The sequence below is a fragment of the Carettochelys insculpta genome, chromosome 23, assembly GCF_033958435.1.
Source record: "Carettochelys insculpta isolate YL-2023 chromosome 23, ASM3395843v1, whole genome shotgun sequence".
NCBI lineage: Eukaryota > Metazoa > Chordata > Testudines > Carettochelyidae > Carettochelys > Carettochelys insculpta.
The window spans coordinates 5668747-5687169 of NC_134159.1; the positions used below are offsets into that span (position 1 = coordinate 5668747).

General features: G+C 50.3%; 1 protein-coding gene across 2 annotated transcripts in view; it reads right to left on the reverse strand.

Annotated features, from left to right (window-relative positions):
• The window catches only part of IGSF21 (immunoglobin superfamily member 21), a 283680-nt gene that overhangs the window by 101213 nt on the left and 164044 nt on the right, over positions 1-18423 (reverse strand). For both annotated transcript variants that reach the window (XM_074975635.1, XM_074975633.1), the window contains exon 3: positions 2787-2908. In XM_074975635.1, coding sequence (XP_074831736.1) covers positions 2787-2908 — 122 coding nt within the window. The remainder of the gene's footprint in view (positions 1-2786; positions 2909-18423) is intronic.

Consider the following 18423-nt stretch of genomic DNA (forward strand, 5'->3'; position numbering starts at 1 on the left):
ATTTGCAGTGTCTGCTGGTCTGCGGTACCAATCCCTTGCTGTTATAGCCCCCTTGTGTGGATGCAGCTGACACCAACAGGAGCTGGCACAGGAACACCCCCCCCCCAATGATATTACAATGCCAACAGAAGTCCTCGTATGCTGGCACAGCTGTAGAGACACTGTGGGGTTTTGCCAGCATAGCTTGTCGACTAGGGGGTGTGTTTTTTATCACATCCCAGCCAACACAGCTACGCCAACTAAATGTCACAGTGTAAACCTGGCATGACTCTTAAATCACTCAGGTGCTATTCACCAGCTGTCCATGAAAGTCTATGCAGCCAATTTACAGCACCTGAGGATCTAGCCTAGGTTATCACACCCAAGACAAGCAGAATCTCTGTACACAAAAGGCTAGCTGAAAACACATGACAAAGCAGCAAACAAGAAACAGGCAGAGCTCATTAGAGAACGTTGTGTACGAAGGATTTGGGGCTTCTGTCTACATTACATGAGGTTAAAGTACCAAACTACTCAATCCGTTCCTAATTTCCAGGGCAATGCTCAGGTCAATCGGGGTCACTTGATGCTCTCTCCCTTTAAATGGCTCAGTCTTTCCTGCACTGGGGGGACTAAGGACAGGGAGATGCTATCAGCACAAGCACCATTCTTTTCCCCATTTTGCCTCTGAAAATTGTACCATTCCTGCTGTCACGCATTTTGGTAATCTTCCTTGCCTCGTTCTCTCACTTTCCCACCGTAAGAGAGGATGAAGCGTTGACAGCTGTGATGCCGGGATTTTTCTCTTGCTTGAAATGCATTAATTTGTAAATATCTTCATTTATATGTAAATGTGGAGTTCTTATCCCTGAAGTCCTGTCGCCAATATAGCAAAAGCACCAGCAGCCCTTGTCTACAACTCGATTCCTCTTCACATAATGTTTGGGTTGTGCAGGCTTCCTCCCCTCCCCCTTCGCTTAATTTTATTTTAAAAGCTTTCTTCCTCTCTAATGCCTCCCTTCTGCCTGCTCTTTGGAGGAGAACAGGTAGGAAATAACCGTTGCACCCACATTTAAAGTCTTGACATGTCCATCAAAAGCAGCTGCTCTCATCTCATTAAAAAGCAGCCTCGCAGACTTTAAGCTGTCAAGAGAGAGAGGAAAATGGAGAGGGGAGGGGAAAACCCCTCCCCAAATGAGCTAACGTCCAAGTTTTCAATCAGTGTTTGCAAAGATCAGCAAATACTCAGAACTGGGGAAGGAGAGACAATGCAGAGGCTGAGAGGAAGATGGGAGGTTTGACAATAGAACTGGCACAGCAGTAGAGAAAAGGCCACTTTTCCAGTGTCTCTCAGCACGTTCTGAATCAAAAGAATGAATGGTGAATTACAATGCATGATGGGCTTGGCCATGTTTTGCACTTTGATTGGTTTCCAACATGCCTCGTCCTTACGGGCTCTCCAGGCAATGAAAGTGAAACAGGCTTGGGCGGAGAAAAGGTCAGAGTGACTGAGCGTCCTAATTTCCATCACAGTCCTTGGAGACATTAACACGCTCAGCATGGGCTCCGGGGAGGAGAGCCCTTGGGTACGAGCCCCCCAGCTCCCTGCACCAGGGCTATGTGCATGCAAAATAGAACAGTTTCAGACTCACCCTGTTGCTGTAACTGTGTAAGGTGTTGCGCAGTGGAGAATTGGGCCCCCAGGAAGTTAACACAAACTCATGGGATCCCACCTCAGGCCTCGGAGGGTGGAGTTCACACGGTGATCATGGCCTGTTGTAGGGCCTCAGGGATGAGCAAGCAACAGAACCAAACTCTGCTGAGAATGAAATGGCCCTTCTCCACTCCAGACAGTAATGCTTTGTGTAACTGCAGTCCCAGCATCCGAGATCTGGAAGGTCCTCTGTTGTCTCAGGGTAACCCAAGCCATGGCTGATTCTAGGTGTATGGGAAGCCCATATCTGCATGGAGCTGAGGGACAGAAGGGCACTCTAGTCTGCCCTCCTGCATAGCACTGGCCACCAGCACTGCCCAGCCACCCCACCCCAAGCCCCACAACCAGAAATCGCAGCCCTCAGGAAACAAAACAGCTCAGAGAGAACAGAGTGGACCACGATGCACCGGTGGCTGAGCCCACTACAATGGCAAGGAAATTGATTAACTGATATACCCAGATGATCCTAGAAGTGACCTGCCCACACGTTGCAGAGGAAGGTAAGGAAACCCCTTGGTTCCTGCCAGTCTAACCCTGGGGAAAATTCCTTCCTGCCTATGTCTGACAATCAGGTTGACCGAAGAATTGAGCATCTGGGCCAATGCCATTTCTGCTACTTCTAGTGAATGAGTGTCAGATATTGCATCAATATTTGAGGATGCTGAGTCTCTGTTAGGGTGCCTGGGCTGGAATTAACGTTCTGAATCCCCGCAGACTTTGGAGGCATTTCTATCCAGGTCTCCCTCCAACAGCAGCAGCTCAGGCCTATCTCTGGAAAGGACTCAGCTATTTACTGTTCCACAACTCTGGATCATAATCTCCACCAACTGGATGCTACGTGTCCACATCAGAGTCAGAACTGGGCCAAGACAGTAAATAGAATTTACATGACGTGTTGCACTTGTTCTAAAAATGAGTGGTCTCTGCATGCTTCAACATTGCCTCGTGGCAGGTTTGCACAGTTCAAACCAGGATGCAGACAGACAGATAAACACATCCAATGTTTTAACTCAGTCAATTCCACTGAAACTGCCGTCTCCGAAAACTTAGGAAAACCTTGAGCACGCTCTTCAATAAAGGCAGAATGGCTTACCGCACTGTTGACTGATACACCAAATCCTCTCTCTTGCGATAATTCTCCATGTGCGAGTAGTTGGTGGAGAACATGGCATCAAAGGTGAAGATCTTCTGTTTGATGGTACCTCCATCTGTTACCTGCCAGGAAGACATGTGCATAAGAATTTATCTCATTGCTGGGGTTGTCCTAAATGGGCAAAAGCAATGTATATCTTAGTGCATCAGCACTTGATTCAAGTTACTGAGTTCATATCCAAACTCTCTCAGATTCTATGAGATGTTCAGATACAAAGTCTTTGTTTGGCTCCTTCTCTAGGGTTGATGCACAAGCTTTCGGGATAAAGCTGGGGTGACTTTTTTAAGTATCAGTCATGATCCCCAGAGGAAGAAAGTGACCAAGCCAGCTCAAAACCCTGCACAACAAAAACATATGTTTCCCCTGCAAAAGACTCTGTATGGGGCCCCTCCATGGGCTTTGCCTGCACTGTCTTGTCCTCCTGGTGAAGAATGACCTAGAGCCACCTCCTTCACAATGAAAAGAAGTGACTTCTATTGGTCCAGGAAAGTTACACAAACACACACACACACAACCCTGTGAACTGATGGGCTAGTTCCCACAACTTGTGAGGCCCCGCCCACCAGTCCCATGCTGCCTCTCTCCCCGCCATCTCTGCTACCTGGTAGAAAGCACAGCAGCCAGCACACCCACCATCTCCCGCCAAGCCAGATCTGCTTCCAAAATCTCTGACTGGCAAGGGTGGTGGGTGAGCAGAGCTACTTCCTCTCATGATCAGATACTGGCCTGAACTACCAAGTCTAGAGGGTTTCCAATTCAGAGCTGTTGGCAGACCTGTAACAGTGATAGAGACCAAAAGTCTGAGGGTGTTTAGATGCTGGAGTCTGGTATCTCCAGCAAGGGTTTCGTATATGTTTTACAAATCACAATACAAGAGCACCTATCCAACGCTCCTGGTGCCATCAGACATACTCTGGTAAACAGCCAGACATGCCCCTTGCCCCAAGAGCAATGCGCTAACCTGGTGAGAAAAGAAACAGAACAAGAGCCGATCTACCTCCTCATACAAACCCTCAAACCACAGACCCCACTGTGACAAGGCGGATCAAAGAAATCCCCTTGGGGCTGTCCCCCGTTGTGCTGATCAAGCCACTTGTGCTCTTCTCCCTGTCCTCCATAGCTCCCAGCATCCCGTCCTGCTGGACCAGAAGCTCGGGTTTCCTCCACTTAAGGCACAGAGCTGGGGTTACTGCTCCTCTGCAGAGCAAAACAGACACTGAAGCAGCTCAGCACTGGGAGGACTCAGCTCTAAGGCCCCTGATAGCACCCAGGAAACCAGCCCCTCAAAGGGACCAACCCTCCCCCGCCCCCCCCCCCAAAAATCCATCATACTCTGTATAAAAATGTTACACAGAGAAAGCTCACAAAGTCAGCCCTCTTTGTCAATGAAAGAGATCTGCACAGTGATTGCCTCCCGCCTCCATACACCTGTTACAATTTACACCGGGCATGATAATAAAATAAAGTGTTTTTATTAAGTGTAAAAAGAAAAGATTTAATTGATTGCAAGTGAAAACACTCTGATCAAAGCTAGTCATTAAGCCAAAATAAACAAAACATTCCAGACAATTCTAATCCACTCAAAAATTTGTTACATGCAAATTCTTATCCTAAACAGTTGTTCTTATCCCAGGCCACAGTTGATCTGTTTCCAACCTGAGCCCAGCTGCGCTGCCTTCACCCTTTTGCTACAGCTCTTTCTTCCCCAGTTTCTTCATGTGCCCCCTCTTGGAGTTGGAAGGACATTTCAAAAGCCAGCTGAAGACCCAGACCGGATTGCTGTCCATTCCTTAAGAGACTTTCCCTCAGGGTAGGAACTCTTAGTTCAGTCTCCCCAGGCCCATGGAAAAGTACTAGACTCAAGATCAGGATGGGCAGTCATTTTTGATGGCGGATCACTCCAAGGCTGGTTAAGTGGTCAGGGGCCACACTTTCTATGGAGGGGGTGTGCAGTCTGGGATGGAGACTGGATGCAGAAGGGAGCTTGGGCAGGGAACTGAGGTTCAGGATAGGGTGTGGGGTCTGAGAGGGAGTTGGAGTGAAGGAGGGGGTTGTGACCTGGGGCAGGGTCCAGGAAGGGTATGGATGCAGGAATGGATTCTGGCCCGGGGAGAGATGTAGGAGCAGGTGCAGGGTCTGAGAGGGAGTTGTCGCATGAGGCAGTGGGGAGGAGGGTGCAGAGAGGGGTTGGGTGGTGACCTGAGGGAGTATGGGTGCAGGAGAGGATTCTGGCTCAAGAGAGGAGTATAGCAGGGGGTGCAGGGTCTGGGAGGGAGCTGGGGTGCGGTGCCAGGGGCAGGGTCTGATCGAGGGGCATTTACATAAGCAGCTTCTGGCCAGCAGCACTCTCAGGCAATCTTCCCGGCCTGCCAGCAGCCCCGTCCAACTTGCCATTCCATTGTGGGTCTCCGCACTGGGGCGGGAGAAGGCTTTGCACACTGTCCCCACCCCCAGCAAAACCTCTTATCTCTTATTGGCCAGAAACCAGACAATGGGATCTGAGAATTTGGGCTGCGCTGCGTCCACCCTGAGCAAAATCTCTCAACTCTTACAGGTCAGAAATGTGAAGCTCTCCCCACTCTGCAGCTATACAGGCGGGCTGTGGGATGGATTAAAAGGCTTGACAGGCCCGGTCTAGCCCAAAGGCCACATCTTGCCTGCCCTGTTCAAGATGGATTTCGATACGAGGTGGCAAGGTCACCTGTCCTTCTAGGACCAACTGCAGTTTGGGCTTACAGGAAAAATAAAAACATTATGGGTCACTTGTTTGAGTACTCCATCATTAAGTTCCTGAAGTATTACTAATGGCTCTTGTTAGCACATTTAGAATTAAAACCAGATTCACGCTTCGTATTTTTAACTTCACATATGAGAACGAAACATATACAAAAAGAGGATGTACAGATTCACCAGACTGTAACTATAAAAATTACATGCTACATGACCTGTTTTGCATAAAGTGTTGTCAAGTTATACATATTCATATTCATAAAGAGGGTGGGCAGGGGGAGGGCGGTGACAACCACTATTACTGAGCCTCATCCAATGCCTAGCTCCTGCCTGAGAAAAAAGCATGGTCCACTGGTTAGAGCAGCAGCCTAACTTTTAGGACACCTCGGTCCAATTGCCAGCACAGCCTTAGGTTTCCTGAGTGACTGTGGGTGAATCTCTCTGGGCCACAATACCGCACTACAGAATGTGGAGAAATGCACTTTTCTACCACCTAGGGGTGTTGGCACACTGACTCTACTAGAGATTGTGAGGTGATCAGATGCTGTTGTCAGAGGACTAGGCAAATACTTTAGCTACAAGACAGAAAAGGTGCCAACTGTGAAGGTAACCCTCACCCCTCTCATCTCTGCTGTCCGCCTTTAGATTCTGATTTCCTTTTCCTACAAACAACTTAAACAAAAAGTTCCACTCTCATCTCTGAGGCTGTTATCTCCGCAAAGCTCTCTGCTATCCCATCATGAGCGCTGGCTTCATTTTCTGACTCCTATCTCCTGCTAGCTGGTCTGATTTTTCTCGTTAAAGGAATCTTATTGTGAAAGGCTGGTGAGGATTAAGTTTCCCTGTCTTCCTCTCCACTCCATTGTCTGTCAAACTTCCAGACCTATAACCCCTTTCCTCTCCTCCCCTCCCCAACACACACACACACACACATACACACACACACACCACACACACAAACCCTATGGCTGACCTGGAACAACGCTTTCTCGGTTGTCATCCCCTAGCTCCCCTCCTCTACCTGCGCTACACTGATGACATCTTCATCATCTGGACCCATGGGAAGGAGGCTCTTGAAGAGTTCCACTGTGATTTCAACAGTTTCCACCCCACCGTCAACCTTAGCCTGAACCAGTCCACACAAGAGATTCACTTCATGGACACTACTGTGCACATGAGTGATGGTCACATAAATACCACCCTATACCGAAAACCCACAGACCGCTATGCTCATCTACACACCTCCAGCTTCCACCCACGGCATACTACACGATCCATTGTTTACAGCCAGGCACTAAGGTACAACTGTATTTGCTCTGATCCATCAGACAGAGAGACAAACATCTACAAGACCTTTACCAAGCTCTCCTTAAACTACAGTACCCACCTAAGGAAGTGAGGAAACAGATTGACAGAGCCAGACGGGTACCCAGAAGCCACCTGATAAAGGACAGGCCTCGCAAGGAAAACACGAGAACACCACTGACCATCACATACAGCCCTCACCTAAGGTCCCTCCAACGCATCATCAGTGATCTGCAACCCATCCTGAAAATGACCTTTCACTCTCACAGACCATGGGAGGCAGGCCTGTCCTCACCTACAGACAGCCTGCCAGCCTTAAATAAATCCTCACCAACCACTGTAGACCACAAAACAGTAACTCTAAGCCTGGAACCAATCCCTGCAACAAACCCCGCTGCCAACTCTGCTCACATATCTACACCAGTGACTTCATCACAGGATCTAACATCAACCATGACACCAGGGGCTCCTTTACCTGCACATCTACTAATATAATATATGCCATCATGTGCCAGCAATGCCCCACTGCAATTTACATTGGCCACAGTGGACAGTCTCTACATAAAAGAATAAATGGACATAAATCAGACATCAGGACCGGTTATGTACAGAAGCCTGTGGGGGAGCACTTCGATCTCCCTGGACACTCAGTAGAAGATTTACGGGTGACAGTCCTGAAACAAAGAAATTTCAAAAATCAAATGGAGAAAGAAATCTCTGAGCTGCAATGTATTTGCAAATATGACTCCATTAACCAAGGACTAAACAGAGACTGAGAGTGGCTCGCACCTTAAGGAGCTTCTCTGCCCTAGGTGTTAACATCTCCACATTAGACTGACAATGGGCCATATCCCCCCTGTCTTATCTGACCTGCTTCTTCTTCTCTTCATACCTTGTAGTAGGCATCCTTCAATCCCAAGGGATCATGGGTTTGCACCCCAGTTGGACTGATTCAAGCAGCGCCTGCAATCCAATCCGGGAGTGGCAGTCCTTTCCGCACTGTGAGCAGCAGTAGGCAGATGTTCGCTTCATACATACCACTGATAATGGGCCTTTTCCACCCTGACTGAATAGACCTTGTCACCTCTGGCCCTCCCTTTTACTGGGACCTCACTCTTTAAATAACCCTCTGAAACCACCCCCCCACCACTCATGCATCTGATGAAGCAGGTCTTTGCCCATGAAAGCTTATGCTCCAAAATATCTGTTAGCCTACTAGGTGCCACAGGACTTCTTGTCATTCTCAAAGATACACGGCTACCTCTCTGATACACACACACACACACTTTTTGTGGTTAAAGCTGTTTAAAACCAAATTTGCACAAAATTTACAAAAAAAGCAAATGGGGTGGGGGAGAACCAAAAAAAAAAAAATCCAGAGGGGAGCATAAAAAAAAGGAAGACGCTTGCACTATTCAAACAGTTGGCTTTTGAGGGCTGGCGGTGGGGTTATGGTACCTGCAGACTGCCGAGGATCCAGGAGCTGGCCTGCACCATGCTAGAGCTGTGAAAAGCAGGCTGGGGCTTTCAAAGTATTCCCATGCAGCAGGGCTTGTGCATAAATGCCACTCGGATATGTTATCTTGCTGCATGGCTGTGTTTTATCCCTTGTTTCAGCATCTTTCTGATAAAAAACCCAACCCTGAACACTCTTCGAGGGGACTTTGGGTGGTGACGGCACCTTTTGCTGAGTAGTTCGGGGTCAAAAGGCTACCCCAATGGGCAACACGGCAAAGAAGCCCTGATTCTGGCTTCCATTTGTAGCTGTTACACCCATGTTCACCGTCCCACCCACACTGAGCTGTGGTTCCACTGAGCAGAAAGGGGAGGAATAGCTCAGTGACTTGAGCATTGGCCTGCTAAACCTAGGGTTGTGAGCTCAGCCCTTGAGGGGGGCATTTAGGGGTCTGGGACAAATAGATTAAAAAAAATCTGTCAGGGGATGGTGTTTGCTCCTGCCAAGAGGGTGGGGGACTGGACTCAACGGCCTCTCAAGGTCCCTTCCAGCTCTAGGAGATGTTTCTCCATATATTCAACTTGAGAACAGCCATTCTGAGTACTAGCCCAGTATCCCAGCTTCCTACAATGGACAATGACAGGTGCCCCAGAGGGAACAAACAGAGCAGGCAACCATCAAGTGATTGATCACCTGCCACCCATTCCAGCTGCTGGCTATCAGAGGCTAGGGCCACCATTCCTGGCTAACTGCCACTGATAGACCTATCCTCCCTGAACTGATCTACAGCAAAAGCTCTATTAATCCAGCAGCCCCAGGGAACCGGTGGTGCCGGATAATCAAATGTGCCAAATAGTGGTGTGGGGCCATTGACAGGTGGCTCCCAGCCCCACTCCCTCTGGGCCCGGCATGGCAGCTGGTCTCCAATCCCACTGCTGGCTTCCAAACCAGCTGCCACCAGCTGAGCAGATGGCCCCACAGCCACAACCAGCTGGGCAGCTGGCTCCTGGCTCCACTGATCCTGGCCCTGGCACATCAGCCAGCCCCTGGCTCTGCTGCCAGCCCTGCAGCCACTGGCCCCATGAGCACGTGCTCAATTAACTGGCGACAACCACCAGCGGAGCAAGTGCCAGTTAACTGAGCGTGCCGGGTAATCAAATTCTGGATAACCCAGCTTTGATTGTGGCTCCTTTCTCGAGCCCTGTTGTAGTCTCGGCCTTTACAACACCCTCTGGTAAGGAGTACCACAGGTTGACTGTGTGATGTGTGAAGCAATCCTCCCCTTGTTTGTTTTAAATGTGGTGCCTATTGATTCCATTGAGTGACTCCTAATGCTGGTGTTAGGAGAGGAACGGGACAAGGATGAAAATTAAGGGAGAGAAAGTCCACGTGTCCTTAACTGGCTCTTCCGTGTCCCTCCAGATCTTGTATTTCTGACTCAGCCCATCTGAAAATGAGAGAAGGGCCCAAACCAGGACCTGAGACCCAAACACTGGCTACTGTGACGCTGACCGGAACTGCTGGCAGCAGTATGCAAATGGACGGTCTTGAAAATGCCAATGGGCGCTCATTTCCATATTCACTCACAGGAAGAGGCTATATTTTTGAGACCGCTCATTTGCATACTGCTGCCGGCAGTCTGGGTCAGTGTATCCGGAGCCTCTGAGAATATCAGGAATCCAGAGCTGGGTCCGATCCATTGGGAATCCAGACTCAGGACATGAATTTGACAGCAGCTGTGCCTCTCTAAAGTGGGCCAAATCACAATGCAGCTCTGGGCTGCTGAGCTGTTCAAGGCCTAGCTCTGGATCCAAATTGGGCACGTGGGGCTCATATCTATTTAAAACAAAGAAGTAAACGTGCTAGGGGAAAAAACGCACTCCTGGCACCTTGAAGCTATTCCAGAGTCATTCAGCAGCTTATATGGGAACTGCTTGCACAAATGGAGCCCATAAAATCCAGGAGCAGCACTTTGCAAGTACACGGGAGAAGGAGTGGGCCATGTACCTCACAGAGAATGCCATTATAAATAAAAACTGCTGTCACACAGCAGTGATGGGAGTCCAGTTGTGCTGTGTCAAGGCATTTTGCCTGCATGGTGAATACATTTCGCTCTTAATTGTGTAAAGATTACACAGGAAACAGTAGCAGGTCTGGGGTTCGTAATTCAGCTCAGCTGGTGGGCAGCATTTGCCTTGCAATGAGGTTTATTACTTCCTAGAGTTGATTGACCTTAGCTCAGGTTGGTTTAAAGTCCAGGGCTGGAGCTAAGCAGCTCATTTTGGCTGAAACTTTCTCCTCCCCCATCAAAAATGCAGATTCAATTCAATCAAAATGTTTTGCAGCTTGGGGGGTCCCACCGATTGTCACATCAATTCAGAGACCATCAAAAATCTTCCATGTTTCTATTCAAAACATTTCAATATTTACTTCAATTTCATGAGGTGGGGGGAAGCAACGAAAACGAAAGAAACCTTTTGTTTTGGGTCAAACGAAACATTTCTTTTGACATGAAATTTTGGTTTGCTGAAAATTTCAAAGAAATTTTGGTTGGGGTCATCCCAAAACTAAGGGCTTGTCTATACTACAGGGAAGATTGACCCATTCCCAGTCGATCATCCGGAGTTCGATTTCACATGCCCAGTAGAGAGACATGCAAAACTGAGTTATCTGGGGTCAGCAGTTGACCCCTGTACTCCTTGCTATCTATTTAGACAGCCAGGCAAGCTGATTGCAGGTAAGTTGATTTTAGCTACACAATTGCCGCAGCTAGAATTGCGTATCTGCGATCGACTCACTTGCCTAGTACAGACCAAGCCTAAGACTGTTTTAGATTTTTCAGGACAAAGCAATCAGATATTCACACAGCTCCACCCAGCACCACCCTTACTCCCAGAGCTTTCCTCTTACTAGTTTCCTACCCTACATCTTGTATGGTAGCATAAAAATGATTAGGGTCAAAAGTGACGGGGCCTACAATGGCAAGAGCCATGATTACACTTCTAGACAAGGAGTTTGCAGACATGAAAGTAAAGGGATAGCTACATCAAGGCAGCAACAAAATAAAACTATAAGGAGAAGTTTGCTGGGAATTGGAAGAAGGGGCTAGAAGGTCACCAGGGAGCTCTTGATAGTCAATAAATGCACTGATGATAGGTACAGATGAAAAGTATGAGAAGAAAACAACAATATTCCATTTTTAAATCAGCTGAGACACATGCCTGGGTGCTTTAGAAGAAGACAGCCCATCTGTTTCCCATAATGGAGCTGGCCCAGTTGCTATAGAGGAGGGGAAATTTCCTTCCTCACCCCTCCAAGCAGACCATACCTTGAAGCCTGAGATTTTATTAGACGTATCTTGGCAGCCAGCCCTACAAATGCTCATAAATTGTTTCAAGTTCACTCTAAAAATTATCCAGACCCCGTTTTTTGTTTCAACTCCAGCTGCAGCATGCTGAGTTTGTGTCTTCCATCCATCAGTGACATGGCCGCTCTTCGTTTTACTCTGTGCATCGTGTCTGGGCTTAGGGGAGACAAGAGGATTTTAGAAAAGGAGAAAGCAAAGCAGAAAGGCACTTGTTGGACTCTCTGCCTGCATCCACCTTCCTCCTCCCTCCAAGTCTGGTTCCTTTATCTTTCTCTTAAAATGCGGCCTGCGCCACCATTCCTATCTCAAATTTCACTCCATTTTATTTTTTTATTACATAGAGGAGGAAAAAAGCTGCCAGTAAAACTGCCTCTTCAAATTTATTTGCCTATGCTGAGGCTTATAGTATAAAGAAAATACGTACCCACACTTGCATAAGATAAAGAACTGCAAAAAAGAATTATCCAACCCATAAATCTCCAGCGCTTGGGGGAAGTTTTCAAGGACATATCCAATTTTTCCTGATCTTAATTGATACTTTCTGGATCAAGCAAAAGAACTTGCTCTGGACCAGCAATAAGAGAGTGTTTTACAGTCACTAACAGGAAGCTAGTAGCAGCTCTTTCATTGAGTATCGCTGTGTGTTTTCCAGTCATTGGGGATTATTTCAGAGATGAACCAGAGCCTGCACATGCACCCCGTATCTGCCCACTTGATTTCAGGCGAAAATCCATTCCAGCCTGTTATCCCGTCGGGCTGCGCGCTCCTCATGGTCTCTTTCTGCAACATCAGGGAGTCCTGATTAAATTAAGGGGAGAACTTCCTCGGAATCAGAGCAACAGTGAGGGCTTCGTTGAGCTAATTCGGTGACAAACCTGTGAGCCGTCTGACTGATTGCCATGGGCGAGTCCCAGGAGAGTGAGGCCTTGACTTCAGTGGAACTGCCTGTGTGCTTCGAATTAGCCACAAGCCTTGTAACAAACCAGCTCCACTGCTGGGGATCATCTGGCCACCCAGGCTCAGCTGGTGCCAACTGACCTAGGCTGGCAGTGGAGGGTGCAGGCTTATCCAACCCATCCAGCCGCCAGTAGAGGGCTCCATTGTGCCAAGGCAAGGGAGGCTGGAATTCATTTGGTAGCGATACGCCTCAAGGGCCAGACAATGCAGAGTACAGGTACAGCTCGTCTATGCTCCCAGGGATCACCACGAGAAGTAGGGACTTGTGCAATGTTACAAGTTGTGAAAACTGCAAGCCGCGCCCAGCCTAACCCAGACAATCCTGCATGGACCTAATTTATTAGGGTGGGGGCAGGGGAAACAGTACAGAAATCGGAGAAGACAGGCATGAACCAGGAGAGGAAGGAAGGTAAAGGAGGGGAGTTAGGTGGGCCAGACTTAGCAGAGAGCTGTGGGGTTTGGGGGAACAGCAGGCTGGAAGCCTGGTAGGGTTGGAAACTGGCTAGAGAGGGGAGCGCAGGCTGGGGGCTGGCTGGGAAGGGAGGTTGGATACCAGGCAGGGCGGGGGCTGGCAGGAGAGAGGAGGGAAGATAGCAGGCAGACTGCAGATAGCTGGGGGGAGAACACAGAGCAGAGGCTAGGGAGGGCTGGGGGCAGAGGGGGATAGCAGCCAGGCTGGAGAGGAGGGTGGGCGGCAGGTACATTGGGGGGGGGTGGTGAGTAGGCAGCTCTGCACTGTATCAGTTGAAGCCCTTGTGTGGGGGTATTTGCTCTCTCTATTTCTGGGGCTTCCCTACAGCCTGTGTCTCTGGGCAGCTCCGAGCACCCTGCCAGGCCTCTCGAGGAATCTGGGGTCACAGCAACTCACTTGCAGCAACATCCGTTGGCCTGGGGGGTGTCAGTACAGGCCCCAGCGTAACACGGGATCAGCGTGTGGGGGGAGGGAGAACTGGGTTGGAAACACTCCCAGCAGCTCCCAGTAGCACCAGAAGTGCAGCCCCAGCTCTGGACTTCCCTGGGGGGCGGTCTCTGGCCCAACGCCAGCTGCAAGTGACAGCAGGTGCAGGGCTGAGGGTAACAAATGGGGGCGAGGGGGGAATGGGTCCATTTATACCTAGATGCTGTCACACGGGTGGGACTCGGGTGAGCTGGCATGTCTCCATGGGGAAGCCCTGAGCAGGGGACTCATGGCAGCAAAACCCATGGCAGGGATCTCAGAGCCCAGGCAGCAGACTGGGGCCCAGGCGGTGAGACCAGGAATAACCTCTCTCACTGCCACAGGTTTGCTTTTCTAATGTAGCTGTGCCCCCAGCCACCAGCTTTGGGCAGGATTTCTTGCAGTGGGCTGGGAGCTCTAGCATGGATGTGCCCAGCCCTTATGTGTGCTCCTACAAGCACATTGTAATGGGGGTGGGAGGGAGCAGGTACGGCACAGCCATGCCAGGCACTGACAGCACATGACATCAGAGTTTAACCACTGCCTAAGCACACATGAGGCTTTCCCCTTGCATTCAGCAAGCAGTCACTATGCCGAATCTGTGTTAGGCACCAGCAGATCTGGAGTCGACTCCCAGCTCTGCCACAGCCTCCCTGGGTGACCCTGATCTAGTCTCTTAGGCCCAGACCCCCAAAGCTATTTAGGCTCCAGGCTTCTTTTGATTTCACTGGAACTTTGGTGTCTGCATAACTCCGTAGCTCTGGGCCTGAGTCTCTCTGGGTGTCAGTCTCCCACCTGTACAATGCAGCTAAGCATCCTCCCTAGGCGCAGGCAAGCCAGGAGGGCAAGAGAAGGAACAGCGAGCTCCTCCCATGGCCAAGAGTCAAACTTAACCTCTGACCCCCCTATCTTGTCTCTTTGGGAAGCTCTTTGGAGCAGCGGCTGTCTGACCCCGTGTTTGTACAGCACCTAGAACAATGGCTGGCACCTAACCCCAGCTAAAGCAACTCAGTGCTACTGCGCAACATACAGCTCCCACAAAACCCGAGACTCCCTGACAACCCCCTGGAGCCCTCTGCAGCCCCCTCCCACACAGCCAGCAACGAACTTGGCTCTTGTCTGCTCTCCCTAATAAAGCTCTCTTTGCTGAGACAGGACCTGGCAGCATTGCCATAACAGCGTCAGCTGCCCATTGTTGTGAAAATAAAGGGTGGAACACTGGATTTTCCCGCAGGTCACCCGGTGCTGCGCAGCCACGGTGATGCCACAGGGATGAACGGGAAGGGAGGATCGGATGGTAGCACCAGCTCCTGGGCACCTTCCCTCATGCCTGCTGCTTGGTTTCCTTCTTAAACCTCAGAGCAGCGTTCAGTCAGATAACCTCACTGGACAAACCACACCCCTCAGGTACGCTCACAGCTTGGGGAGGCGTGGCTGGAACAGACGGGAATCTGGCGTGCCGTATGAGGAATTTGCACGCTTTGCCAGTAGTAGCCTCGCTTGTCCCTGCAGGCAGGCAAACCTGGGGCACGTATGTGCCATCAACGGCCCCCGTGCAGCAGCGAGTCCCATCCAGAGGCGCAGCTGCTGCCTTGAAGAGCAGACTGTCGACCTCGACACGTGAGAGGAAGGGCAGGGTGGCAAATGACGTGTGCAACATCACGCAGTGCTGGGAAGGGAAGACAGGTCTCTCGACTCCCCCGCCGGCGTCTCACTCACCAGGCTGTGCTGCTTCATCCTCGTGGGGTTCCAGCGAATGCCAAGGTCAGCAAAACTCATGGGAGAGACGAGGGAGCCCCTGCACCTCCCAATGAGGGCAGCTGGAAGCCGGACCTCTGAAAGCACAGAACTGTACAGCACCTATTGTTGGTATCATCCACAGGTGGCCTGTTCCCCTCCTAGCGCTGGGCCCATGTTAGGGCAGCAGCAAAACCTTCCCTCCTGGCTTGGATACAGGCTGAGTCTCCTGTTGCTTCCCCCACATTACACGGTGAAGAGGAGGAGATGCCACGTGCCAAAGCAGCTCTGGATCCATGAGCTCCTTGTACACACACAGACTCGGCGCCAGGGCAGAGGTGTGCAGTGGGGCTGGGCAGGGTGCAGCTTCCAGCACGCCCTGCTTGTGTGGCTTCTCTCACGCGGCTTCCAGAGCTGGATGTGGCTCCACAGCTCCTCTCCCTCCGGAGAGCTCTCCAAGTGGAACGGTTTCGTGCAGGATATGACAACAAACGCAAACACCAATCTAAGGGCTGAAGTTGGCCTTCAACCTCCTGTCTGCTTCGCACGACGGGCCAATCAATATAGTCTGCACCCTCCAGCCACTGCCTCCAGCCTGCATGCTGCAGCAGGAGGCATCGTGCTGTGGCATGTCCCCAGCACCTGAAACCCAACACATCAGTTCCACCGCTTAGGCTGGTAACCTATAGCAAATGAGCATCATCAGCGTGTTCAATACACCAGCTCCTTGAAGCACGCTGCAGCAGCTACCTGTGTGCTGCAACAAATCAATGTAATCTATACACTCCTCAGCCACCCTCTGCTTACAGAGAGCTGCTGATCAGTATGGCTTGCATGCTCCAACTGCACCGTCTCCTGGCAGTATATCGCAGCATGCACCATTGCCCTACCGCTGAGGAACACAATTTGCATCCTGCAACCGCACTGTCTTCCCACAGTACACTGCCGCAGACACACTAAAACCGACCTCCTCCTGGTGCGCTGGCAGCGGGCTGCTGCCCTGAAACTTTCCTCTCCGCCCCCCGCCACTGTGCCACACCCACAATTCCAGCCTGACCCTACTCAAGTGTCTTCTTGGTGTTCATCATCATCATCAGTAACCGTGGGCTCAGCGCCCGTTGGTGTCTGATACCTCTCTCACTATTTCCTCCCATCTTTCCCTGTCCAGTGCAGAGTGGCTTAATTTTCCCTGTTGTTTGTCCATGCAGGCTGTAGTTTGCCCAAATGCTCCTATTGATTCTTTCCTGGCTCCCGAGGCTGCGTTCGGAGTTGGAGAACTGAAGCACAGGAAATGTACTTAGGTCTGCCAATGCAGCAAGCGTAAGGGACAGTTATTTTCACTTGGCCTGTTCAAATAAATAGAACAAAACACCACTAGCCTTGCACTCTCCCAGCCACTGCCTTCCAAAGCCACTCACCTCTCTGTCTCTTTGTGTTCCACAAAACCAATTACACTTTGGAAATAGCTGTAATAAACTTGATATCCTACTTATGGCCCAATCTGCGGCCGCTACAGAGCAGAACAGTGGCAGGGAGTGCAGGCAGCTCGCTTGTTTTCCTGGAGCTGTTTAAATTACATCCGCCTATTACACCCCACTCCTTTCCATCTTGAAACACGCTTGCTACCCTGCTAGCGGAGGCCAGGTGCGCGCACTGGAGCACGGTGCTGGAGGCATTTGTTTCCAGGAAGCATTCAACAAGATGATTAGACTCTCTTCCTAACTAAACATTAAAACAGAATGGCAGTGCCATGAGCTCCAAGGGTAATGGGTGGGGCCTTGTACCTCCTAACTCACTCGTGGGGAAGCAGAGGCAGAGAGAGATGAAGGAACTTGCCCAGTGGCACTCAGCAGGCTGGGAGTAAGGCCCAGGCTCTCCTGAGTCCCTGTCCAGTGCCCTGTTCTCTAAGCCATGCTGCTTCCCAGGGCGCGGGGCCTATGGGGAGCTGAGCCATGTTTGAAAGGCAGGTTGGTTATCTGATGAAATGAGTTTGGAGATCTTAGCTGCAACGAGCACAGCTGGACAGCCCTGGAGACTGCAAGGAGAAAGGAGCTGCAGGCAAGACAAACATTTACCGGCACATTCCTGGGGCTCAGCAGATCCGACTATTCACAGAGTAGAAATGGCCAAGCCCGGGGCCATGTAAATTATCATAGACTCCTAAGGCTGGAAGGGACCTCAGGAGGTCATTGAGCCCAGCCCCCTGCCCAAAGCAGGATCAACCCCAACTCAATCATCTCAGCCAGGAGCTTTTTCAAGCTGGGACTTAAAAATCTCTCGGGATGGAGATTCTGCCACCTGTCCAGGTAACACATTCCAGTGCTTCAGCATTCTCTTAATGAAATAGATTTTCCTAAGACCTAATCTAGACCTCTCCCTCTGTAACTTCAGACCATCGCTCCTTGTTCTGCATCTGCACCACTGAGAACAGCCTCTCTCCATCCTCTTTAGAGCCCCCCTTCAGGAAGCTGAAGGCTGCTATCAAATTGCTCCTCAATCTTCTCTCCTATAAACTAAATAAGCCCAAATCCCTCAGCCTCTCCTCATAGGTCATGTGTTCCAGCCCCCTAATCATTTTTGTTGCCCTCTGCTGGAATGCATCCACATCCTTTCTATACTGAAGGGCCCAGAGCTGGACACAGTACTCCAGATGTGGCCTCACCAGTGCCGAGTAGAGGGGGATAATAACTTCTCTGGATCTGCTAGAAATGCTCCTCCTAATGCGCCCCAATATGCCATTAGCCTTCTTGGCTACAAGGGCCCACTGCTGACTCATATCCCGTCTCATCTGCTGCACTGCTCCTTAGCCAGTCCATCCCCAGCCTGTAACAACGCTTGGGAATCTTCCATACCAAGTGCAGGACTTTGCACTTGTCCTTGCTGAACCTCATCAGATGACTTTTGGCCCCATCCTCCAATTTATCTAGGTTACTCTGGACCCTATACCCACCAGTCACCGTACTCCAGATTACTCCAGACTACTCAGCCAATATGCCTCAAGCCTGACCAGGAGCTGTCATCTCTCATAGGCAGCTGGAGAGCTTTGCCTCCTTGGCCTGGTTAATCCTCCACCCCCAGGCTGTGATTC